The sequence below is a fragment of the Podarcis cretensis genome (genome assembly GCF_951804945.1).
Source record: "Podarcis cretensis genome assembly, chromosome: 9".
Lineage (NCBI taxonomy): Eukaryota > Metazoa > Chordata > Lepidosauria > Squamata > Lacertidae > Podarcis > Podarcis cretensis.
The window spans coordinates 40,190,411-40,216,675 of record NC_137178.1 but is presented as its reverse complement, the minus strand read 5'-3'; the positions used below and the strand labels follow the sequence as shown (position 1 = coordinate 40,216,675).

At 44.1% G+C, this 26,265-nt stretch overlaps 2 protein-coding genes across 2 annotated transcripts in view; one reads left to right on the top strand and one right to left on the bottom strand.

Annotated features, from left to right (window-relative positions):
* The window catches only part of LRBA (LPS responsive beige-like anchor protein), a 357,313-nt gene that overhangs the window by 189,275 nt on the left and 141,773 nt on the right, over positions 1 to 26,265 (top strand). Inside the window, 2 exon segments of the mRNA XM_079990486.1 lie at positions 10,580 to 10,726; positions 13,223 to 13,359. Of these exon segments, the coding sequence (XP_079846612.1) occupies positions 10,580 to 10,726; positions 13,223 to 13,359 (284 nt within the window).
* MAB21L2 (mab-21 like 2) lies at positions 16,417 to 18,997 on the bottom strand. Its single transcript, XM_079990369.1, has one exon. The coding sequence runs from the start codon at positions 18,123 to 18,125 to the stop codon at positions 17,046 to 17,048; it is 1,080 nt and encodes a 359-aa protein (XP_079846495.1). The 5' UTR covers positions 18,126 to 18,997; the 3' UTR covers positions 16,417 to 17,045.

Here is a 26,265-nt window from a genome sequence, read left to right as displayed (position 1 = left end):
GCCTCTGGTGCAGAGGTGGCAGAGTAAATACCTGAAGACTAATGTTCTCTGTTCAGACAATCAATATCAACCCCATGACTATACTCCAGGCTACCTTCTAGTTTAAAACATTTTTAAAAAAAATTCTGACAATTTAATTGCCCTTCCCAAGCACACATTAAATTGCTTGGGAAAAAGGACTGTAGGATATTTTTCAAAGGCCAGGTTGCCAGGATGGGGGAGGACATCCAAAATGGTTATTTGTAAATGTCGATCTGGAAAAGCAACTGCTCAAACTTTATTTTTGCATTTTGTAACTCAGTGAAACTAGTCTTTGGAAGAATATGTTTTAAACTTGGTGTGCCTTGTAGAAATCAGCACCATTCACTGGAAAAAAAAGAGAGAGAATTGTCTATAACATTCCACAAACTTAACCCTTTTGAAAACTCTTAACAGATTAGTTCTTGATAAAAAAAGTGTACAGTTCAGGTGGAAGAATAGAATTTTCTGTAATATTCAAAAACAAACAAACAGTGAAATTGCAAGATTTGTTAAAATTGAGCTACTCGGTGAAACTTGACAACAAAACTGCAGTAAATTGTATTGGCCACTCCCTTCCCTTCCCTTGAACATTTAGGGTTCCTGTTTGTTTTCAGGGTGATATAAGTCTTGTTGCATGAAATATAAAAATAGCCTTGTGACTATCTCATTTCCCTTCTGATACATGTGTTCATGTGTGTATTGAGACAAAAGCTAATGGTTAGTGTTATACAGGAGCTGAACCGGAGCCTTGTTCCTCATGGGTTCTAAACAGTTTCATCTTGTTCCATACATACTTACCTCAGGGGTGGGGAACCATATCAGATCGGCAGACCAATTAATATTTCCTCCATCCATCTCAGGTCGAGTTTAACAGGTAGGTGGAGCTGACCTGATATAGCAATCACCTGATATAACAGTGACATAGGTAGATTCATAAACAGAAGAACTCAAGACTACAATACTTTATTGTAGGCCCCAAGTGTATTTACTAATAACAAGCTCAACTCAATTCTCTGAATGCTGCAACTTATGTAGCCGAAATGGACCCACCTGTGCACAAGAGGGAGGCATCAGCAGGCTCAAAAGATGTGCAGAAAGACAAAAAGTGTTTTGGAGCTGGGGAAACCCCAATGACAGCTCAATAAGGATTGAGCAGTGGACACAGAATTGTCAGGAGTGGGTGACAGGAGCAGGTCAGCAATAACTCACCCAGCTTCAGTGAAGTTAACTCTTTATTCAAAGAAACAAAACAGCTCAGGCCTAGTGAGTACAGCAGTTCTTCCCAGTAGATATTTCTTCACTGAGGCAGTTGCAAGGACTGAAGGTCCATGCCTTCCCACAGCTCCCTAAGTCTCCTCCTTCCCCAGGTCCTTCCCATGCAATCTGAGACTCTGACACCTTTGTTTGCTTTTGCTTCACCCTCTTCATGCCTCTTCTGGTTCTGGGAGACCAGCAGGGAGGGGAACTGGTTGCAGGAGGGGGAGACTTCCTGGCTTCTTCAGCAGCCTGCCTCATCTCTACCTCTTGGGTCCCATCCTCTCCAACCTCTGCTTTTACCACAGCCTCTTCCACTAAAATCCGTTACCTCATTTGCTTCTGACACCCTCCTCCTCCTCCCAGTTTGCTCCCTCTTCTCCCTCTGACTACTCATCATCATCCCACCTCCAATCCCCTGGCTCTGAGCCCTCCTTCCTTAAGGGTTCTCCAGCTGGTGCCTCCCACCAGTCCTCTGCATCCAGCCAGTCCATGACAAGAATCCTGATTATATTGGGGGAGAAACTCAGAAAACCCTGTGAGCCTTTGAAGCAGAACTCCAACCCTTTTACATTATCTAAAGCATTTCCATTCCATTTCCCCTTCTACCAACTTTTCAGGGTTTTCCTCACCCTTTTCAACACTCAGTCTTTGGGCATGAATATGTTAAGTCCTCATTTGGGAGGAATGTTCCATTTATTATTATTATTATTTTAAAAAAATATTTACTTCTGCAAACTTCAGGGTTACTCTGCATCTGCTGATACCATCATCTTTTGCTTGGGTGACATTTTGGCTCTATAAAAATGCTTGTTCAAAGACTTGAACTTGGTATTAGACAAGTGGGCCCCCTACAATAAACTGTTTCAACATATTCCAACATGTTTCCTGTGCTTGCGAGTTCTGATAAAAATAAGAGTTGGCTCACAGATGAAAACATTTAAAAATGTTTTAAAATGCAACTCCTTTGCAAGTAAGCCAACGGATTGTGTCCCTTTGCTATGCGATAAGTGCTTCATTGGGTCTGGCAGCCGGAATGAGCAGACTATTTCAGTAGCCTCACTTCTGATTTTACATGAGCAACTCTTTCTTCCATCCCTAGGGCACATTTCAAAACAGCTTTGGTTCCCCTGCAAACAATGGCTTTTTCTACATATCAATCTAGGTGTCTCTGATCTTCAAATCCAGCCATTATATTCTATTCTCCCCTTCCACCTGTTTGTCACTGTTTTTTTCACTTGGCCATGCCACATTGTTATGGGGCAAGGTTGTTTGTTCTCCCCCGTATATATTTTCCCCTACCTTATTTGTTTGTGTATTTTGCAAATGTCAGGATTATAACACTGTCTCCTGGTACCTCATGTGTGTTGTACTTTGGGCTAAATAAACATGAGTGCCGGAAGACTCAAATTGGTATTGGTATATAAATGATGAAGACTGATGGAGAAAGAAAATAGAGATTGATAAGGAATAATCAGAACAGAAAATGAGTTGCAGAAAAGATGAACCTGTTGGCGGGTGAGGAAGGATTTTGCTGATGTAGTAGTTTTTGCAGAAGGTTTGAAGGAACAGCAGGAAGCTTAATGAAAATAAGCTTGTCTTATTTATTTATTTTTCAGTATTTATACTTTTCAGTATTTATATAATTTTCAAATGCTTTAGAAAACTATTTAAACAAAGCATATAATACAATAACTAAGACCAATTCTTTTGTAAAAAAAAATCAAGAGGAAAAATTGAATTTACAGGCAACTCCTGATTTGTACAGGGGTTCTGTTCCAGGACATTGCATGCTTTCATGAAATAATGTGCAATAGAAACACCCCATTCTACCTCTGCCCTGCCCCACCCTTTAATGACGTCTTTTATTATGTTACTGGTATTCTGATATTTTTTGGTTCAGCACTGTGCGTGTGTGTGAAATCGCACACGTATCGGTTCGCACCTAAAATGGAGGTTGCCTGCATTTCAAGTCAGCGATAAAAAGGAATATCATCCTAGCAGTGCTTCCTGTAAACTCTGATCAGCTGGTTGGGTCTTATAGCAAGCCCATTTGGGGCAGGTATCAGCTACACTGCAGAGTTGCTTTTTGAGAAGTCTGTAGCCAGGGCTCGCTGCCACTGCTGATCAGATGATGGGCACCAATAGCAAGCCTTGCTTGCCAAGAATGCACCTGCGTGTCCACCAGCCCCACACCAGATGTCATCTATGGCATCAGGTGTCGGGCAGGTGGATGTGGTTTGAGGAAGATTGCATTGTAGGCCAAATCATATCTTATACTGGACCTAACGTGGCCTTCAAGTTGCTCGCTCCCTGGTATAAAGTAAAAGGGGGGGAAACCCCTGTCTTATAATCACAAATGTTTTGTTAACTGTGAGAAATTTAAGCTTTCATCACGGCCTGGTTCTGGAACAAGCTTTGTTCAGCACCTCAGTATATAGGACTCCATCTTGTCATTTCAACTCTACTTCCCATACAAGCACCAGATGTCAGTCATGTGCTCATCTGTCACTACTTTTCTATCTTAAATGCCAGAATTAATTTCCACAATTATGTCAGCAGGTGAAAGCACTGTCATTCAGAGGGTGTTTTGACCTATAAATTACTCAGTTCTCACACGACTGTCTTGGGCTAAGTTCTGAAGAATTCTACCTTGGAAATACATTGGTACAATTGCTTCAGGTCTATTGTTTCCCCAGATATCTATCAACTATTGCATATGACAATCTACTATATGATACTCCAGCAAAACTTTCAGCCTGTCAGATCACCAGACAGGTTGTTGGCAAACAATATTGTTGTGTAGTAAGGTGCTGGGTACCATGCTATATATGTAGCATGTCCCTATGCATGTCACTGTAGTCTGAGGTCTTGATCATACTAAGGCTTGCATATTCAAGTCTGCAGAACTATAACCTGCCCCCCTTATCCCCACAGAGAACTAACTAGGGACTTGACTTGTTGCTATCTCAAATGGCAAAAATTATGGCTTGGATCCCAAGTATCTGCTTCGCTTACTTTGGACGATGGGCATGGCTTGGAACAGTCCTGTCCCTCTGTATCTCCTCCACATCATATCCCATACCATTATAACAGGTTCTTCGCCTGCCGCAAGCAAGTTTGAGGGCTGCAGATGGAGTCAGCAAATTCCTGTTTCATGCACATGAAATCCACTGCATTGACCAAACTATAGGATCTAATCCAATGTCTTGTAAAACTTTATTTTGGGAGATTTCTATTCCAAATTACATAGAAGCTGTTTTGTTAAATAATGCTTTTTATACTTTGCTTGGCTAGAAAGGTTGCCTTGCTCCCATACTTCAGCATCTCTTCATGAGAGTGAGAATCATGCATGTATTTATAACAATGCATCTATGAACAGAGTGTGGGTGCAACAATAAAATACATCTGGGCAAATAATTACAGTGGTACCTTGGGTTACATACATTTCAGGTTACATATGCTTCAGGTTACAGACTCTGCTAACCCAGAAATATTACCTCGGGTTAATAACTTTGCTTCAGGATGAGAACAAAAATCGTCCAGCAGCGGTGCAGCGGCAGCAGGAGGCCCCATTATCTAAAGTGGTGCTTCAGGTTAAGAACAGTTTCAGGTTAAAAACAGACCTCCAGAACAAATTAAGTTCTTAACCCGAGGTACCACTGTATATAGTTGTGTTTAGACACGCATACTACTTGCATATATATAATATTTATTATACTGGGGGCCCTGTTGCTCATTTTGTGGTGTGTGCCATCCATTTGTATGGCATAAATTATAAACCCATATCTAGAACCAGAACTAAATTTTATGCACTCTGCAGGGTTGTTTTCTTTTACATCTTAGGTTAGTTTGAAGAACAGCTCCATGTACATGAACCATGTTCGAAATGAACAATAGTTCTTTAAAAGAATGCTTATGGTGGTATGATTGGTCCTTGGTGTTCAAAGAAAGAGTACAATAGCAAAATATGCAACATGCCAGATGAGATGCCTGTTAGCTCTTGCCATGAGTTGAGACTTTTGCTTCACCCAGCTATAAATGAGAACTTGAGCAGTAACAGTGTGAATTCCAAAATACTTACACAATCTCCTAGAGTTACTTACCCACAGCATGCCTATAGACGTGGGAAAATTGTGAACCCTTGCATATGCGTTTCCAGTGTATTTTACATCCTATAATAGTATCCTAGTAAATTGACTACATAGGAGTATCCTCTGTTATATTATTGGGGAATTCTGGCAAAAGAAAGCTAGAGAAAATTATTAACACCTGTAGAAATTTTACCAGAAACATTCCTGTAATTGACCCATTTTGACTTTCAGACTGAATTTTAAATAAATGAAATAGATATCAGTAATTTTAAATGAGAACATTAGTGTAATTAAGACAGAAAGATCACCAAAGTACAGAATAAAGTGAAACTCTCAAACATCTGCATGTAAGTGCTGATTTTAAAAGTGCATTGTGTACCAAGCTACAGACACATGTTGTCAGAATTTATAAACATGTTCATTATCTGTTTTGTTTTATTTTAGCTTATCGTAGTAGTCATCTTATTTTAATTAAAAATAAAATTCTTCTTCGGAAAGCTATTAGACCACTGAGAATTGAATGTTAGTGCATATGTTGTGTATTAGAATACTGTAGGTAATTTTACTGCTGCTAACTTAAAATCCTCAAGGGGGAGTTAATTACAGGAAAACCTTTCTAAATATCAGCTGCATATTTTCCATGACAAGAGGTTTTTCAACTCTCATTGAATAATTCCAGAACCAGAGTTTTGTTTAGTTATATCTACTGGTACATTTGAACGAAGAAAAAGAAAGTGTGTGTGTGTAAAATTCTCTTCCCCTTTGACCAGTACTGTAAACAAACATTTACGAATAAATTTTAAAAGCTGTTTGTAGGAAAATGTGTGAGATGAAAAATGGCCTTTTATTGCAGATTAAACTTCTGTCTTTTAAAAACTGAATTCTTAGGTACCCAAATGGTTGGTTTTCCTATTGTGCTAATGTAAAGTTTTACTTGAAATTTATGTTCACATGTTTACAGAGACAATTAAGCTTTATGTATGGCCACTAGGGATTGCTTTCCTCTGTAAATGTTTGCAGATTAAAGGTTTTTTAAAAATAAGCCCCTGGAACCTCAAGCCATGTATGGCAATAATCAAAAAGTAATGAGCAACGTGTTGAAACTGGCTAGCCGGGATGTGTTTGGCATGATTCCAAAAGGAGACATAGTCCAATATGTTGCTTTTAAGGCTACCCAAAATTATGCACAAGTTTGCAGCTCTTTTGAGTAATAGAAATCTGAATACATTTCCTATGTTCTCCAGCTGCAACATGGAGAGTAATAGTGAGATAAGTAGTGAATTGCTGCCTCCTATCTGTTTCTTCTTGTCAGTTTAAAATAAGAAGAAAATGCATTTAAACATAGAAAGACAGCATAGTTTGGAACAGAATAGGAGTGTGTGTGGCGTTCTCCTGAAACTCAAGATGCATTTAGCCCAAATAAATAAACACACAGTGGGTTTATGCATTTTAAAAGAGTTGGTATTGATAGTCATCGTTGCATTCCTGCCATGTACCTTTGATTGGAATATGTTACATTAAAAATATTCTGGTTTTGGTTGGAGAGTCTGAGATTATGCTGGATTCGGTGTTATTGGGATGAGAGAGTACAAGCTTGCTGTAAATTCAGCCCAGTCTGTCAAGCGTTTGCACAGAAGTAAGACCCTGGTTCAGTTGGGCTTTCTTTCCTGGTAAATGCAATCAGATTGCAGCCTTGTACGCTTAAAAGGTAAAGGTAAAGGTACCCCTGCCCGTACGGGCCAGTCTTGACAGACTCTGGGGTTGTGCGCCCATCTCACTTAAGAGGCCAGGGGCCAGCGCTGTCCGGAGACACTTCCGGGTCACGTGGCCAGCGTGACATCGCTGCTCTGGCGAGCCAGAGCCGCACACGGAAACGCCGTTTACCTTCCCGCTGGTAAGCGGTCCCTATTTATCTACTTGCACCCGGAGGTGCTTTCGAACTGCTAGGTTGGCAGGCGCTGGGACCGAGCAGCGGGAGCGAACCCCGCCGCAGGGATTCGAACCGCCGACCTTTCGATCGGCAAGCCCTAGGCGCTGAGGCTTTAACCCACAGCGCCACCTGCGTCCCTCTTGTACGCTTAGTCCGACGTAAATGGCACTGGATTGAAGATGGTTGACTTCCAATTAATTAAGCGTCCATAGGATTGCAGCCTTGGTAACCCAAGCACTCTCCACTAGCTTGAACCCCTGTAGTGTTTAAAAATTCACAGATCTCTTAACGCTGATAACCTTTCCGTTCACCTCCCGCATCCTTTGAAGGTGCAAGCTTCTGTGTAAGTCTAGAGTGACTTCCTGTGCTGGAGGGCTGGCGTTGGCGCTCCCGCTATAGAGAAGGGGATGCTGTGTGTGTGTGTGTGTGTGTGTGTGTGTGTGTGTGTGTGTTGAAAAGCTACCCTCCTCCTCCCCTCCTGCCAGAGCGCGCATAGCCAAATCTATTTGTCTGTACTCCAGGGAGTGCGTGTGCGTCTAGAGGACTCGTCCCTTTATTGGTGCGAGGGAAAGTCCCCGTCGATGCTGAAGCGCCTGGTAGCCTCTCTGGACATATCATTCACTTGCGCTCTTTAAAAGGCTGGAGTCCTCCTGCGCGCGCTGCCTCGCCCGAAAGTGTCAATGAATTCAGCGGTGCTGAGTAAACAGGCAGAGGGGCTCTGGCTCTCTCCATGTCGCCGTCTGAGCATTTCAAATCATGTGGCAGTCTGGCATTTATCGTTCTGCACAGGATTGTTGACGATCTTTTTTTTCTTTTTGGAAAAAATACAAACCGGTAGCGCATATTGGAGAGGGACCACTGGAGCACCCCCCCCCCGGCGCCTGTTAAAAATAAAATAAATAAAAGAGCTCAGCTTTTGCAGCCTGGAGCTGATTTCGTAAAATTATCGACGGTTCCTTCTGCCTTAAGACTTTGAGCCCTTTATATTATATATAAAAAGTGAAATAAAAACAGCTGCTCTGATTTTTGTTGTTATTGTGCAGACAAGTTCTGGTTAAAAAAGGGGGAGGGGAAGAACTATAAATCCCCCTTCCTTGTTTGAAAAAGTTGGCCTGACTCTGTGTAACACAGAGACACAAAAGGTACGGCCGAGGTTGTTGCTCGAAGTAGCTTTTATCCGACGAAGTTTCCGTAGAAAATGCGCGCTAGACAAAAGAATAAAAAAGTCTGTTCAGCTTTGGCGTAGAGTTATTTGGAATTTGGAAAGGCTGGCTCAGTTCTACCATGGTGTGGGTCTTTTCTCCCGCTTGCCCTTCACTCCCTCCCCCCCCCCAAAAAAAGAGAAACATTCAGGGCAAAGCTGAGAGATTGCCTTGCTGCCTCTCGCCGTGATGCAGGTGCACCTTTTCGAAGCTTCAAAGAGGAGAGGCTAAAAAAAAGGGGTCTTAGTGTGGATTTGCTGGATCCTGCTCGCTGTCTAAGCGCAAAGCGAGCGAGTGAAGGTCCTAGGACGACGTCCTAACACGATCAGCTTCCCTCGGAGTAGAGCTGGGAGACGTAATCTGGTTCCCCAGCCTTGAGCCACGTAGCTCTCCTACCTTTCCAAGCGTAGGAGCAAATGCCCAGGGGCCGAGGTCCATTCGCGCGCCCCCCAATAAAACATTTGAGGGGGCCTCCCCTCAAAAAAAGGTTTATGGTCTGTTCAAATGTTGTGCATGCGCCGCGTCTTGTAAGGGCTACTCCTTCCCCATTTTTCTTCAAATGTTGTGCATGCGCTGCGTCTTGTGTAAGGGCTACTCCTTCCCCATTTTTCATACAAGTTGGCACCCCTGTTTCCAAGTTTTATTGCGCAGAAAAGAACTTTCCAAGATTCCTTAAAGGAAGCTTCGCCAACCGTGCACGTCCCCCCCCCCCAAAAAAAAAATGCTGCCCTATGCGATTTCCCCTTAACGGCGCCGTCCTCTCGTACTGACTTCGAAGGCAGACCTGTGTGCAGTGGGGGTTACTCACGGGTAAATAAGGCACAGGATCGCCCCTGTGTCGCAGGTATGCTGTAGCCCCGCGCGTCCGAAGGGGCTTCCCTCGGGCCAGTGCGTGAAGGACGCTACTCGCTTTCCCTTTGGAGCAGTCCCTCCACGGCTGGTGGCAGCGGGTTGTTTGTGGCTCGGGGCCGCCTTGGGAGTCCGGCTGCATTTTGCCCGGGGCTTCCCAGCCAGAGAGCAGCGAGGGACGTCCCTTGAGGACGTGAGCGGCGGGCTAGCCTAGAGGGCGCGGCGGGGGCAGCAGTGCGGCCGGAGCCCCCGTCGGGCAAAGCCATCACGTTCTCGGGCTTCGAGGGCAGCAAGGCGAAGGAGCCCGTTCCAGGAGCTGGCAGCCGGCGGAGTCCACAGCTCCTTGGCCGACCCGAGAAGCGCCCGAGGCAGCTGTGGGAATCTGTATTAAGTCCTCAGACGGAAGAATCGGTGTGAGTTTGGAGTGATGTGGAAGGCGTTGCTGTGTCTCGGCTCCACCGAGGTCTGAATTGGCTCCCCCTGAATAAAGAATAGTCCTAGCCATAGAGCAGTTAAACCAAAGTGGTTGGGGCAAAAATAAAATAAAATAAAAATCGACAACCCCACCAAGTGCTTCCTTCCTTCCTGAGTTAATCAGAGGTGCTGAATTTACGCCAAAAGTCTTGCTTTGCTGGTTTATGGATCGCATCCCCTCCCCACATAAGGATGCTCGATCACATTTTACAGCTGGGGGTCATTCATGCCCCCCCCCGGAAGCAGGTCCACTGACTCCGACGGGGCTTGCTGCCTAGTATAGACTTGCAGTCTTGGTTTCTTGAGACGCACCCAACTAGTTCGTTCCCTTTTCCTAAAATCCCCCATTTTGATTTAATTTATAGAGGTATAAATTTGCTATCAGGGTGAGTTGTGGTTTATTATTATTACTGTATTGTTCTGGGTGGGGATATTTGTTGTTGTTGTAGTAAAAAAATTAAAAATACTGGAAGGGGGGTGCTTGTTTCAAATATCACGTAAGTAGGTCTAAAAGCTCTCAGTCCTGGCTGTGTTAATCGGTTTACAAGTAGCTCTGCCGGCTCACTCGCTTCCCAACCAGCGTGGGTTAGAAGCGGCTGGCTGGCGGATTTATTCCCAGCTGAGCCCCTCTTTGCTTGAGTCTCCGGCATGTGTGCAATAAGCAAGGTTATTCCTCGCCCCCCTCCCCGACCTTCCTTTCCCGTAACTGTTGCCTCTCCGAGTTGATGGACAGCCGCGTTTCTCTTTCATTTCAGCTCCAGATGAAGATGTACTTGTTAAAGGAAAGCAGTCCATCAAGAGTCAGGCTTTAGGAAATCAGAACTCTGAGAGCGAAATTCTCCTGGAAGGCGACGATGATACCTTGTCATCCATCGAAGAGAAGGAACTGGAGAACTTAACTGGTAACTTCAGCTGTCTATTACCTGCTCCTTCCGACTTGGTTCCCCCTCCCCTTACTCCTTTACCTCCTCCTTGGCAACATCTTCTCTGCAAGGGGGGGGGGGAGAGACATGGGGCGGATGGCTCTTTCCCATAACTGTATTAATGAAGATAAATTTCTGAATAGGGGAAATGACCTTTATATTGCCACAAATTATTAATTTTAGCTGGATATATATATATATATATATATATATATATATATATATGAAAGGTCAGGCCAGATCCTGTACAAAAGTAGATTATGCTAGCTTCCCCCCTCCCACCTCATTGACACTAGTGTTACGGCACATTGGAACAAGAAGGCAATCTGAACAAGTATTTGTTCAAAAGCAAAATACCTCTCTGTATCAAAGGCAATCATTCCGTAATTCTTTTTAGCTAATTGTTCTGCCAGCCTCCTTACTACTTTTTTTTAAAACTGAGAAACAGGTTATTCTTACCATAATAGATTGGCTTAGTTGCAAACTGAACAAAACAATGTTTTTCTGCTTTAGAGTTTTATAGCCAAGCCCCCTATTCACTGGACTGGAATTGCAATCTGGGAATGAATAGTGTAGAATTTTGGGTCTAGGTATATATCACTTGGTCCGCTCCCAAAACAAGAATCTCCCTTGTGTTTAAATTCTGTTTTGCTGGAAGAAGTGGAAATGGGGGCTTATTCATTTTTATTTATGCGCAAAAATCTAAAAATCTCTATTTCAGTTCATTACCTATTGCATCATCTGTTTGGTGCCTTATAATAAAAACTAAGCATGGAAATATAGTCTACTGTCAAAGCACTGCACCAATCAGTAAAACAGCAACATAATTTAATAGAGAGGCTCTCAATGAACCTGTTCTTCAACACCCCTGCAAGAGCATCCAATCCATGTCCTCCTCTTCTCCACCCCCTTCTACATTTGTTGCTTCTGCTAATACATTCATACTGTAATAGAGGTGAAAGGGGAGTTTAATTATATAATCTTGACAATGGCAATAGGATTAAGAAGTAATCCTTGCTAATAAAGTAGTGTGGGTTACGAATGAAGTTGAAATTGTCAGGGGTTTTCAGCGGGACCTAAGCTGCCCTGGCTTCTGCAGCTGTCTGCTTGCCCTGTAATTGAATGTCTGAAAGTGATTGAAAAAATGTTATTTCTTCCCTGGATTACATGCTAATGTACAGAGGGCAAAGGGAGACAGCAAAAGAACACATAGCTGCTTATTTCATCCATTTGTGGGAATGAGCTTTGGGAAATCATGGAGGTAGTGCAGCAATCGGATGCCCATCTGCAAACACAATGTATTTGTACGCTGGGAATAGAGGGCAAAGCTGCTCTGATCTCAGCAGAGCATCTCCTCTATTGTGCTACTGGCACACATTGAGATTGATGCAAGATTAAAGACCATCACACCTCCTAACAATTGACAGAAATGACAATTCATCTGAATTTTTTTGGCAGTTATTCACCCATTGATTACCTAAGTGTGTGCACCTCATTTATACACACTTTATTAATGCAAAAGGGAATGTGTCACACATGCAGTTTACAGTATTTTTAAACAAAGGCCTACAGCTGACAAATATGCCCTTCCGTGGTCTCTGTGTTCCCTGCTTTTTAATGAGTTGGATGACAAATATAACCCACTTTTCTGCTTTATATAATGGCCTGCATATTGTTAGATCTGTACCCAGCCTATTGTTTTGAGTACTACACTGATCTGTCTCTGTGATAAACCCTGTGGAGATGTGATTATTCCAATAAAAATTCATTCAGTTGGAAACCAACGCTCCAGCTGTTTATTCCCACAGTCCCTAAGCTGCACTAACACTGTGTGTGGATTCCTTGAAAAATATTTAAAAGGCAGGCTGAACCCACTTCTCAAATGCTCTATGTCTCAGTCTCTAGCAATGGGTAGCATTTAACTTCTGAACAATAGATCCCTGACATGCATGAAAATGAAAACCCATGTACAGAACTCATAAGCAACTTTTTAAATAAGCTAATCATCAGGAAATCTGGGTCAAATTGGTTTGCCACTCCCCCCAAACCTACACGCACATATGTGAAACTAATATTTCCCATCCAACCTTCCTTTTTATGCATTTGCATTATTGTTTAGAACATGAGGTATTCGGTTCTGAAATATTTCTAAATTTCTGGAAGAAGAAAGCCCGATGATCTAATAGCCACCTAGATGGCATACATAATTGTTTGCATTGTTTGCAGCTGTAGTTGTTCAAATGTCTGGCAGTCCCAAGTGCAGCAAATGCATTGCATGTGTACTTGTGGGGGACTGGGGACTTATAAGAATTTAATTTATAAATCCAGTCCTTTTTGTGGAGGGTGGCATTGGATTAAAGCGAGCTAATAAAAAGAAGAACATACACTTATATCTGTGCAAAATTTTGTGCTTGTTGCGGAGACCACTGTTAACAAGGTGTTGGACTGTGGCTTTTGTTTCTTTCCCTTTGGTAGGTCCTGTTAGTCTGTCTACACCAGCTCAGCTTGTGGCCCCTTGTGCAGTAGTGAAGGGCACACTTTCCATCACCGCCTCTGAACTGTATTTTGAGGTAGATGAAGAAGAGCCGAGTTTTAAGAAAATTGACCCCAAGGTAAGAGATCATTGACCCTTCTTGTACTAACCCTTGTGACAAATTACAAGAAGCCTTTAATTTTTCACCCAGTACTTTCTAAATCCATTGGACACAAGTTTTCTCATATTTGTGAGTTTGTCATTTGCAGAGTTTTCGTGCTAGTGGCACTCATGTAAGTATGAAAAACAATTCACCCCAGTTCCAGTGGTAATTACTTCATAGGGCAGAAGCCTCCTGGGAAAGGCTTTGAATAAAACTGCATTAGAGCAAGAGGATGTGTGAAAGTTTAGTGGTGTTGTCTACTGACCTCAACTTTTTTATGGTGCTCACTGATTTCTTGCATTTGCTTTATATTACTTTGTAGCAGGCTGAAGAGTTTGCACATGCTTATTTAGAGAACATAATTGGCACTTGATACTATATATTTTAATAATATATTTTGTGTTGTGCTTCAGTTTCCCAACTCAATGCTTTGTTCAGATTATAATGATCTTTAAATGCAAGGGTAATAAAAGTCATTCCTCCCATCCCCAGAAAACCATTTTTGCTCACAGTGTTAATGACTTCTATAAGAATTGCACTTAGGAAGCTTCCATAATACTAAAATGTGATTACTGAGTGTGCCTTTTCCACCTAAAATGTGTTATGGTAGATAAATGTCTCCCAAATTTCACTAAAGCAATTGCTAAAATGCAGTGCTTTCTTCAGGGAGAAAAAAGACAATATTGTATACTGTATTTCTATTACTGGGTACTTATTTGTTGTACCTCTGTTCAATTTTATTTTTTTGAATACATCTTTCTGAAAAGGTTATTGGATAGTGGGGACTTGAACTAGACCTTTCTTAATGTTGCAGTTGATTTTTAAAGCTTTTATTTTACTATAAGAGTAGCAAATTAAAACTATGAAGTTTTCTTTGAAGTACATAAACTTTCAAGTATTAGGGTGAAAGTAAAAGGTTTAAAATTGAGAAGTAGCTGCAATTTGTTTGCATGTTATTTTGGTGCTGTTTGATATTAAAATTGAAAAAGCAGTCATCAATGAAGACATACTGTAATATACTAACGCAGCCTTTTTCTTATAACTCATTACAATACAGGAAGCTACAGAATATATTAATCAAATGTGGCTGTTCAGCCCTTGTGCATCATTCAAGGAGTAATGTAGGGTGAGATCCCTCTGCTATCTTCCCCCTCCCCTTTGAAGGATACAACTATCCTTTGAAGGATACAACTAACATCTTAAAAACTTTGAAGGATACAACTAACATCTTAAAAACTAAAATGAACAGGCAGCTTAAACTGACTGTACTTTTTAACTTTGCGGTAGAGATAGGGATCATCTAAAAGTAGCCAGGTTTATTAATTTAATCTTGAAGACAGGAAATGTTAGAGAGAGAGAGACTCCAAACTATTTATTTCCTTTGGTGAAAACTCTCAAAGCTTACTGGTGTTTTGGTTATGAAGTCATGCAACAATGCAACATCATTCTCTTACAAGCACTGGCGTTTCCCCATGTTTCCCTTTCTCTTCCCCCCCACCCCTTTCCCAGAAGATATGGGTAACTAGAGCTTGAGTAACAACATCTCCCCTTTGAATACCAATCCTGCGTTTGCTCAGATGCCTGTTTAATGGGCCTTCCTCAGTTTGATAAATTTGGCTTCTCTGTGTGTTTTTCTAAACTCCTGGGAAAGAAAACATTATGACAGGAGTTTTGAAATAAAACCTGAACTGGATGCAGCATTGATGCTGATAACATCAAAGTTTATATTCCTACTACAAGGCTGTTTTTAACAAGCAAGTTGTAGTACTATGAGCTCAGACTTGCTCGTGGAGTGAGGCAGGGGAGATCCTCAATTTATTTTGAGCCATACTTAAATAATTTGTCACAGAAAAAAAGATTTTGAATATGAAGCCACATTGCTCTAGGAAAAAACAAAACAAAACAGAGCTGTTGTGCAAGTAGATGTATTTATATAAAGGTAGAAAATATGTTTAGTTTCCTAATGGTATGAGATGATTTGTGAAATATGGTAGGACCCTACCTCTTCAATTATAGGTTTGTCTGTGTGTGGGGACCTACTTCAAATAAGTTCTCAGTAAATTTAAAAACACACTTTTTCGGGGGGACGGGGAATTCATTAAAATAATAAAAAAGGGTTTTTTGAATAATAAAATACCCATCATGCTGGGGCTCCTGTCCACTGCACACAGCCCCACTGAAGGAAATGCTGCTTACTGCCAAGTAAACATATTTTAGAATAGAGCTTCACATTTAGAGAAAACATGTTGGAAAATATCCTAGCAGACTAAATAGTTTTGTGTGTGTGTGTGTGTTTGTGAAAATCTAAACTTTGTTTGTATAAAGCATGAAGCCACAATGTGGAACTATTTAAATAAATAAAAAGGGGAACCAATTCACTAAAACATTTTGAAAATCCTTTTCTCAAATGCAAATTATTTTAATATGGAAACGCATGGTCCTGGGGAAGCTAGCATAACATAAAAAACCCCTGTTAAAGGTCTAGTTCCCTTTTGTATTTTGTTCTATGTCCTTTCTTCCTGAAGCAGGGTCCACATAAAAGCCAGAGGAAACCAAATGTTTGCAGCAAATAAATTGAATAGTTGTAGGTTATTAATAATTCAGAGTAAATCTATATGGCCTTGAAATTCAAAGTCAAATTGGACTTGGGTACTTACTCAGCTTTAATAAATGAGAAGCCCACGTGCAGAGAGAAATTATTCTCTCCTTCACATAATGAATGTATACTCAATCTCATAGCCACTGTTAATGAAGCCCCAAATATTACCAAACACATAAGCTGTTGTTGTATAAACAACATAAATGCTTCTTTCCCCACCTGAATATTTACATATCTTCTGTAAGAGAAAACAGAGATGTTAAAAAGATATTTACTGGGGGGGCTTCCCCCGAGATCTCCCTTAACATTGTGTTATTTTGTTCGCTTCCATCCATAGATATTTGTGTGTGAGAGAGATCCCTTATTTACTGAGAAGTGGAAATAACAGCCTATCCGTTGCCTGAATTTTAGAATAAACCCACACGAAGGCAATGTAAAGTTAAAACCATTTTGTTTATTATTTATTATTATTATTACTGTTTTGAACAAGTCAGCTTAGGGAAAGGGGGAGGACGCATGATCTGACTTGGCACTGAAATACATTTAGCATCAGTAAACTTTTCGTGTGTGTCTGGGGCTTTCTGTTCGGTTCTCTTCCCCCATCCCTTTCTTTCAAAAGAAAAAAAAAAAAGTACATATAGTTAAATAATTCTGGTTTCTCCCCCTCCCCCACTTCGTGACAACATTCAGGCAGACGAACGAGAGAACGAGAAAAGCGGGGAGGAACGAATGACATACACTTAATATGGGGGGTGGAGGGGGAAGAGAAAAATGAAATGTACCTCGGGTTTCGTTTGGCTGCCGTAAAGTTCCGCCGCTGTTTTTTAAGTGTCTTTTTAATTTATTTATATTTTTTTTAAAAAGGAGAGAGGGAGAGCGCCGGTGCCCGCTGCTCGGCTTGGAGTCCTTTTTGCGCTTTGGTGGGGAGTGGATGCCCGCTGCTCCCCGTTCCTCCTCTTGTTTTTAAATAAGAGTTTTGTCTTTAATTCGGGTTCCGCGCAGTCTTTTATTTCTGCCCCTCTTTCTCCCGGCCTTTTCCAACCCCCTCCCCCCCCCCTTTCCTCTATAGCTTGTCGAGGCTCTTGGGGTTGGTGAGGATCTCCCTGGCCAGGCGCCAGGTCTGCTTGGCGGCGCTCTCGAGGGCCGAGTGCGGCTTGCCTTGGAAGAGGTCGAGGTTGGGCAGGAAGTAGTGCGGGCAGCGCCGGCACTGCAGGCACGAGATGAGCTGCAGCAGGATGCCGTTGAGCCGGTCGCCCAGGCACGCCTCGTCCCAGTCGGTCTCCCGCGGGTGCTTCTCGCACTCGTAGAGCAGCAGCGTCTTCATGTGGTAGTTGTTGAGCGGCTGGCCGGGCAGCTCGAGGTGGCGGTCGCGCAGCGTCTTGAGCACCGACAGGCACTTGTTGCGGCAGCCGCCCAGCAGCAGGCGGTTCTCGGCCTCGCCGAACTGCAGCACCCAGGCGTCGCTCTCGGCCGAGCTCTGCTTGCCCGTCAGCGAGTAGCACTCCTTGGAGAGCAGGTTGAAGCCCTCTGCCTTCACCTCGGCCACGCGGTTGGGCCCCGGCCAGGGGATGTGCGGCAGCGGCCACTGCGCCGCGCTGCGCGGCCAGATGCCCGTGCACTTGAAGGCGGGCGTGATCTGCACCACGTAGCGCTCTCGGATGCGCAGCTTCACCTCGCTGGTGTCGGCGATCATCTTGACCACGTCGCGGTAGCTGCACTTGTCCACCGCCTGCGCCACCAGCGTCTGGAAGCGCGAGCGGATCTTGCGCGCCGACAGGTAGCCCGAGGCCGTGATGAACTCCACCCAGAGCGACATGCTGCGCTTGCGGCCGTCGCTCAGCTTGAGCACGGCGCAGCCGGGCAGCGAGCCGTCGTCGACGAAGTTGAAGACGCCCATCTGGTTGAGGTAGAGCACCACCTCGAACTCGGTGGGCGAGATGACCTCCAGGCCCTCGTAGCGCGCGTCGATCTCGCTCAGCGAGCTGATGAAGCGCGGCTCCTGCACCTCCACCTCCTTGAGCACGTCGGACACCACCTTGCACACCTCGCGGATGGTCTTGGCGATGGCCGCCTTACGCGCCTGGCAGCGCTCCGTGTAGTACTTGTTCAGCTGGTACACCAGCTTGGCCTGCGCCGCGATCATGTTGGGGCACACGTCCGGGCTGTACACCGGGCTCTCGCAGTACGTGGACGGATCCAACGCCGCCGCCGCGCGCGCCCGCGCACGCCAAGCCTGCTCCAGACGAGCACCGCAGCGCCAGTGGGCAGCACCGGGCAGCACCACCACCCCCCCGGGCGGGCAGGCAGGCGGGTGGGGGAAAGCAGCAGCAGCAGCAGCAGCAGCAGCAGCCCGCTTCCTCGGACGGCAAAGTTTGGCGGCCGGCTCCCTTTCTTGTTCACATTGGAGCTGCGCGCAGCCGCCGGAGAGGGCTTCAGTCCTTCATGGGGAAACTTCTCTCGCACTCGTGCAACTTGGCTTCCAGCGGGAAAGAAGCGATCGGCGGCCAATGAGAAAACGGCGGCGATGAGGGAGAGCTTGCGCCCGGTGCCCAGAAGCAGAAACCCGCTCTCTTTCTCCTCTCTTTCTCTCTGGCACCGGCGCTTCTGGCCGCCTCCTTCCTCTGACAGGGAGGCGGCGGCGACGATCGCTTCTTGGAGGCCTGGTCCGAAGAAGCCACCGGAGTGGAAACCTATTGCTGCCGCGCGCCCCTGCTTCTTATTTCTTTATTATTAAACACAAGCCAGCGAAAGCGCGTTGTGATCATTTCTTCCCTCGGTTCAATTTTGTTTACAGGCGAATCTCTCTTTGGAAACGTATCTTCTCTTGGAGCAGAGGCAAGGTTGGCGAGTTGAGCTTCTTTGCGCGCGCGCTGGTGTGTGTATGTGTGTGTGTGTGTGTAGTTTTCCGCTTTCCAGGATTTCGCCCCCCCCACTCCTCCTGTTTTCCGCTTCCTTCCCCCTCCCACCTTTGGAATTGGATGCAGCCGCTCTGGTTACTTTCCTGCGCCTCTCCCGGCCTGGACGTCTGGAGGTCTCTGGGTTTGCGGAGAGTGTTGTTTAGTTTATGAATGGTCCGAAGGTCCTTCCGAACGGAGGCGGAGCTCCGGAATCCTACAATCGCGGGCCGAGCTGTCAGAGGGCCAGCCAATCGCAGGGCCGGGCGGTGTGCACGTTCTGTGCTGGGCCCGCCACTACTGCGTATTGTATTGGGAGTGGGGCGGGGGGGGGGGGAGAGAAGGGGAAGACGCTGGAGAGATGCTTGAGGCACATGCACAGATATGCACACACATATGTGGCAAACAAACATGAAGCTCCCTTTCCCGGGAAAGCCAGGGAGGAAGAGCCATAGCCCCTATAAGAACGATTCCATGCAGCAATTTGGCGGGAATTAAATATTGCCACGAAACACACCACGGCAGGCGCTCTGGCAAGATCTCTGCGTGTTTTGTAGTGACGTTCAAGATCAAGGTGTACCTGCACGAACTGAAGCGGGAAGGTGGTGCGTGCGGGTGTGTAAAATTCGCTTCCCCGCACTGACTAGCTCTAGTAACGTTGAAGTATTGGAGGGCAAGGGGGGGGAAGTAAAATAAAAAGGGGGAAAGGTTCAGTACTTCTGTGCAATCATAAATCTTCTGTAGCTGCTCCGCAGACCCAACATTAGTGAAAGTGAGACAGTTATTGGAACGGAATAGTACACCTTGTTTTACAACCCTAAATGAGGGTTCTACTTAAAAGTTATAAATCCTGCGCCATGCAGCTGGCCTGTTGTTGTGAGATCATATGTACCCGTTATATAAAAGGTTTAATATTCCATTTACTTGCGCGGGGAGGCAGGAAGAAACTGTGCATTTTGGAGAGTTTCGGCATATACACAGTTCGGTGTTTACGAAAGTAACAGGAATCTTCCCTTCAGTCCCAGCGGATTTCGGCTGTTGAGATTTTGTGTGCGCGCAATCGCGTATTTCTCTGTGTTAAGATAGACACCAGCCGCAGCTTAATCGTTTACATTTAATTGGTAATAATTGCTGAACTGTCAAATCTTCTCGATCCTCAGTATTTGCGCTGGGGAGGAAAGCAGTAAAAACTGAGACAGCGGCCCTTTCCCTCCCAAATTTAAATATTCTTATAGATCTCTTACAGAATCTTAATAAATAATCCGCTTCGCTAACATTTTTAATTTCTTGAAGCCCTTTGCTTTAATTGTGTGATGAGATGGGCTTTTGTTGTTGTTTTTTTAACATGGACGAGTGCGCTTCTTTTCCCTTTTTAATTGTGTCTGTCATTCCGTTGTTGATATGATGATGATACATCTCGTGCAATGCCGCAAGTCAGCAGTTACAGTATATTCCAGCCTATGGGAAGCGAACTACGAACTCCGCTGCATATTTGCTCTCATGGCCAGAAAGAAGACTATGGCGAGCCTCGCCTTGTCTCTTCTCCTCGGTTTCCCCGCCCCGCCAACTTCCAGCCTTTCTAAATTGAACGTGATATTTGCCCACAGGGCTTCTGTGGATATATTCCACGTGCCAGGGAATAGTCAAGTTCCCCGTAGGCTTGGAAAGGTCTTTAGAAGCTCAACAGTTGCTTGGAACAGGTGTGTGTCCCTGCCTTCTCCTGTCCCGTCGGCCAGATCCTCCTCCTCTCCGAAACAGGCTCCATCCACCTTGCCTGCCAGATGCCTGCCTCGGGCGAGGAAAGAGACCCGGCCCAAGTAGAGGAAGCTAGATATCTTGGAGGGAAGATGTCACTGCCGCTGAGGCGGTGGAAACAAGCCGTCGCGGGACAACCGGGGAGAGAAGCAAATCTAGGCAGAAGAATTCCCTCTCCTATCAATGCCTCCCGTCGCAACCAGGAAGGCTGGCGCTGCTTTGGAGAAAACAGTTTTCGGCTGCAACTCTGAAGGCACTTACAAGGGAGTAAGCCCCATCGACTACCGGGCGGCTGACCTGACTCAACTTGCTTTGGCCGGCTGCAGTGCTGCCGCACTGACCATGATGGGGAAGGCTTACTTCCAAGCTCCAGGATTGCTTTCAACTTGTATGCTCCGATCCTAAACAATGTCCTTACTTAGATGCTCGATTCTGAGAGATGTTAGGAGATTGTTCGAGGTCGGAGCACCTGGGGAGGATAGAGGAGGACGTGACACGTGTGTGTGTGTGTGTGGCCTGTTTGCTTCTCCGTGGAACTGGCTCAAGCGCAAGAAAGAGCCCAGTTGCCCAGAAACAATCAACTTCAAGGGCAGACGAGGCGATGGTGTCGCTGCTCAGTTTCGTCCTCACCGTGGCGCCCAGTAGAGTATTCTCAAAATTGCTCACTGAAAAAACTGGACGTGGCGGTGGAGCTGCTGTCCAGGAGCAGCAATCGCACAACTGCACACCCCGCTCCATTTCTAGGTCTTTGTCGCTAGCCAGCCAGACTCCTGCTTGGCAACCACCTACTTCCCTGCCCCCTTTCTTGGCGGTGTCCCCTCTGGGGTCCGTTCATCTTGACGTCGGAGAAACCCACGTCCATCCTTTTTCGCCCTCAACTGGCTGCCGAGAATCGCCCAGGGCGCGCGGAACCCCGACTTCGGCGAGTCAGCTTACAAAGCGACTCCCCTGGGTCAGGGCTGCCGTCCAGGTGACCCTAAAAAGGGAAAGAAAGGCTGCCTGCACGGTCTGGGCAATTCCCTCCGTGAGCTGAGGGCTCCAGCCTGGCACCAAGCGCCTTTTCTCTCCGTGGGAAGCTTTGCGGCCCGGAGGGAAGGCTGCGAGCTTCCTCACCTCCCTCCTCCTCCTCGTTTTGATTTTCCAAACAATTCGTTTACCATCTCTCTCTCTCTCTCTCTCTCTCTCTCTCTCTCTCTCTCTCTCTCTCTCTTTCTTTCCACTATTCCCCTCCACCACCACCACCCCACCAGACTGAGGTCGACGCTCTAGTAAATAATAAATCAGTTTGAAACAAAAGCCGCTTCGGATTTATGGCCCGGAGCGCTAATTAGAAACATCATTTGAGCAATAAACTTAAACACTTTCTAGCAAATAACGCCGGCGAAAAAGCCTGCGCCTCGCCTTCTGCGGCTGCCTTGGCTGCTTGCGAGAGAGCAGCAGCAGCAGCAGCAGCGTCCTCGTCTGTGGCGGAATTTGCTTTTTCCCCTTCTTCGAGGGGAAGGATGAATAATTGAAAGCATGTTGTTGTTATTTTTTGCTGCTGGGGGGTGGGAAAAGCGGAAGATCCGAGGCGAGCCTGCCATGGAAGAGCCCCTGTCACTTCACCTTGGCTGTCTGAGAGTCAAGGAGTCCATCAGCAGCTCCTTGATGGGGTATTAAAGCGAAGTGGCAGCCCCTCCAGGAGCAGGAGATACTGTATTCTATTAAAAGGACCCAGAGAGAGAGTCAGAGAGAGAGAGGGAGACTGTCTGGGAGGGGAAGCTCTCAAGGCTAAAAGCCACTTGAAGGCTTCAGCCCGATTGATCTGTATTCTCCCGTTATAATCCGTCTCATCATACTTGAGTTAATGAGGCAGGGGAGGGGGGTGGGGTGATCTGATGGGCCTTGACAAATTCATTAGGGAGGCTGCGGGACATTTTATTTGACTGTTAAACATCGTGTTTGTTTGGTTTAGGCAGTGCCAACATCAGCACGCGGCTGCCTGGAGCAAGGAAGAGCGAGGTTGTTAGCAGAGGGCTTCTCCAAAGGAGACTTTGCATGGGGAGTCTTGCTCTTTTCTTGGCTTGCCCCGCTGACTCCCTTTGCCTTCTCCCAGGGATCCTTTTCCTTTTTTTTTTTTTTTGCGCTGCTGCTAAAACAGGTTAAGAATGGGTAGGTATAATCACTGGCATTTAATTGGCATGAATGAACTGCGAGGGAGAGCTTCCTTTTTTCTGTTCAGGGAGTGAGTGTGTGTGAGAGAGAGCTTGTGCATTTACAGGAAAACAGCTTAGTTTGAAAGTGGGTCGTTTTTACACATCTGGAATAAAGAAAATGGGAGCTGGGGAACTAGGGTGGTCTTTCTGTAGCTAGAGTAAACTGGAAATAGTAAAAAAAAATGCAGAGCTTGACAGCCACTCAACTTTTTATTGGCTTTTAATTTTATTTTTATGCAATTGCTTTGTGAGTCCTTCTACTTAGACAAGCTAACATTTCTGTGGGCTATTTCTAAGGAACTTCTGGAAGAGGATTGACTTGAGACCATGGACCTCTTTGGCACATTTTCTTGTCTGCTTTTGAATTTTCAAGAGTTTCAGACCCTCTGTAATCCTGGACGATGAGACATGTCTTTTTGTGTGTAACTGGGCTCTGCAATAAATAAATAAATAAATAAATAGAATGGTTATTATGTATCTCTGGAAGCCCATAATTAATAAATACCATTGGTTTACTTTAAATTCAGTTTAAGGACAACGGCATGAAATGTATCCTACAGTCAACTTAATTTTTCAGTTCATCTTAAATTTTTCAGGCGATATTTTAACCAAGTTAGCTAAACATTCTTTGCGGCAGAATTCTGTGCTTCCATTTATAGAAGAACAGTCTGGGAAAAGAACTAATGCCCTTTGCCTGTCATTTTCATACATTCCTGCTCTGCTGATGAAGCTTGAACTGCTGCAGGGAATGTTTGAATTTGAAAAGAAATGATTCAGGAATGGATGTTGTGTTCCTCAACAGCAAAAATAAGTCAATGGGTAAAGTAAATGCATCTGGAGGAATGACAGCTATAATCCTGTTTACATTTCCAGGATCTTTTCTTTATAAATTTGTGGGCGGATTTTTATTTTGCCTTTTTCTCTTCTGTTTGAGAGCTTAGTGTTGTAAATTGTCCTGTGGTGTGTACTTCCTTTATGTTTCGGAAGAAAGGGTTCCTTTTACTTAATTACTACAGAGCTTATACATTTTTAAAGAGCAATACTTGTATCTTAATTTTGTTTAGAAGGTTGAAAGGCACAAGAGTTAACTAACACATAAATGGCTATCTAGTGATTTACAAGGCTGTATTTGGTGTGTAAGTTTTTTCTCCTTTCTCCATCCACTTCAGCCACTGCCCCTCCAAGACTGCCCTTTCCTCTTATTTCTTATTTTCTAGATGCATGTAAAGGTATATGTCGGAAAAGGGAAAGCTTCTTTGATTTTTTTGGGCAGTATCACAATTACTTTTATAATTCACTGTAATAGTTCCCAGTGTGTTCATTTAACAACTCTACGATCTAAACCACTTTACTTGGAAGAGAGTTTTATTGAAATTAGCAGAACTTGCATGGAACCATGGTTTGAATCTGTTCATGAATGCATTGATGCATTGATGCATATATTTATATTTAATTGTTGCATTTATATCCCACCTTTTTCTCCAAGGAGCTTAAGGTGCTGTACATGGTTCTCCCTCTCCTCATTTAATCCCCTCCCTGCCACAACCCTGTGAAGTAGGTTTTGCTGAGAGGCAGTAACTAGCCCAAGGTCACTGAAGCGAGAGCTTCATAGCTGAGTGGGGATGTGAACGCTGGTCTCCTAGGTCCTAGTCCCCCACTGTTACTGAAGTAGTTCACAATATGAGAAGACTAACTTTAGTTGTATGATCTGTATTGTTTTATTGGTACTGTTGCTGAAGGTTTGTCATGTCCTTTGGCGAGAACAATAAACTTATCTTGAAACTGGAATGATCCATTGCTGAGACAAGCAGCTACTAGAACCGAACAGCACAGCAGTAGTGGAACTTTAGTTGTATCAAAGGCAAATAAAAATGATTTCCCCCCCCTGCTGCTTTTAGAATGTTGCAGTTGTACTAGAACAAAGTTGATTTTATTGATTATGGTGAGGTTATATATATATATATATATATATATATATATATGTTTCATATTTATAGCTTCTTGAATCATTCAAGGTGGCCCTCTGCAATTCAGCTAATCTGCAAAATCTAATTTCAAATTCCCTAATCTATTTGAACCAAATTGGGTTCCAGTTGCCCCCTTTCTATAGCATTGCCTGCTGTCAATTCATTGTGTGCATTGAATATGTGGATTATGGATCTCCTGAGGTTTTCTGGTGACTTTAGACAGCAGAAAATGTAGATGATATTTTACAAGCAATTGCAGTGACATATGTTGAACATGCTGTTTGTAGTTTAAAACCATTTCAATATATTTTTAGTAAATTTGTCATGGCCTCATTTTGGCATTTTCCAACCATACTCTTATGAGAATCCTGTTTCCACAAGAAGGAAGGGATATGTAATCCTTGTGATTTGAGTTTTGGCATAGACAGTCTCAGCTGTAATAAGTAGCATTTATAGTAAGACACTTATTTAAACCCTAACTTTAAAACCTTCATATCCCTGGTTGAAGTTCAATGTCATTTGTTTGTGATGTGATATAAAACTGTGATGTCACTTTTGAAAAATACACTGTGTGTCAACCTCAGGTTTCTGGTTGCTGTTCCATAAAATCTCTTATAGCTTTAATATTAATATTTGCAAAGGAAACACTGAGTCAGTCAATGTAGATTGCAAGTATGTTTTTCCAACACTAAACATTGGAAATCATTTTCTAAGTTACCTTTCCTAAAGGTAATGGAACTACACAGTATCTTCTCTAAAATGTGATACAAAAATTATCCATTGTGAGAAACAAAGTTTAATAAAAAATGGCGGATTAGGTGTTGAAGGCCCACTGAGTGATGAAAGAAGAATACCTGTTCGCATGAATAAAATACAGAAGCTGTATGTGCCAATATAGCTGAAATAACATTTGGCGAACAAAGGATTGGTGGTAACTTTTCTCCCTCAACATTCTGAAACTAGGATGTAAAACAGCTGTCTCAGGCTATGTATGCACTGGTTATACCTGTCTGTTTCTTCTCTGTGTCTCTCATCCCCTGTCCCACACTCCAAATCTTCTTTTATTATCTTTGGATTCTATGGAGTCTTGTTTTCTAGCTGGCTTTGTCTACAGCAAAATGCTGGGTTGGTGTGTTTAAATCTGCCATGGATAGAGCAAAAAACCTTTTGATCTATGACTATGGCTGTTTCCAAATGATTTGCTTGCTGGGACTGGACACTGTCCATGCCCTTTCTCTTCCCTATCTGATAGGCACAAACAAAGGATGTGACATGCTACCAGATGCATAGTTAATCATCACTTTAGGCCTGTAAAAGGGGGAGAAAGAAGGAAAGATGCGCCCAGGCTCAATTAAATCTACTATTCTTGTATTTACTGTGCACTGCAACACATCACTGTGATAAGCACTTTTTTATTTTAATGTGAAAGTCAAGCATATGCTTCACTCTCTCCTCCTTTGAAATCAGTAGAA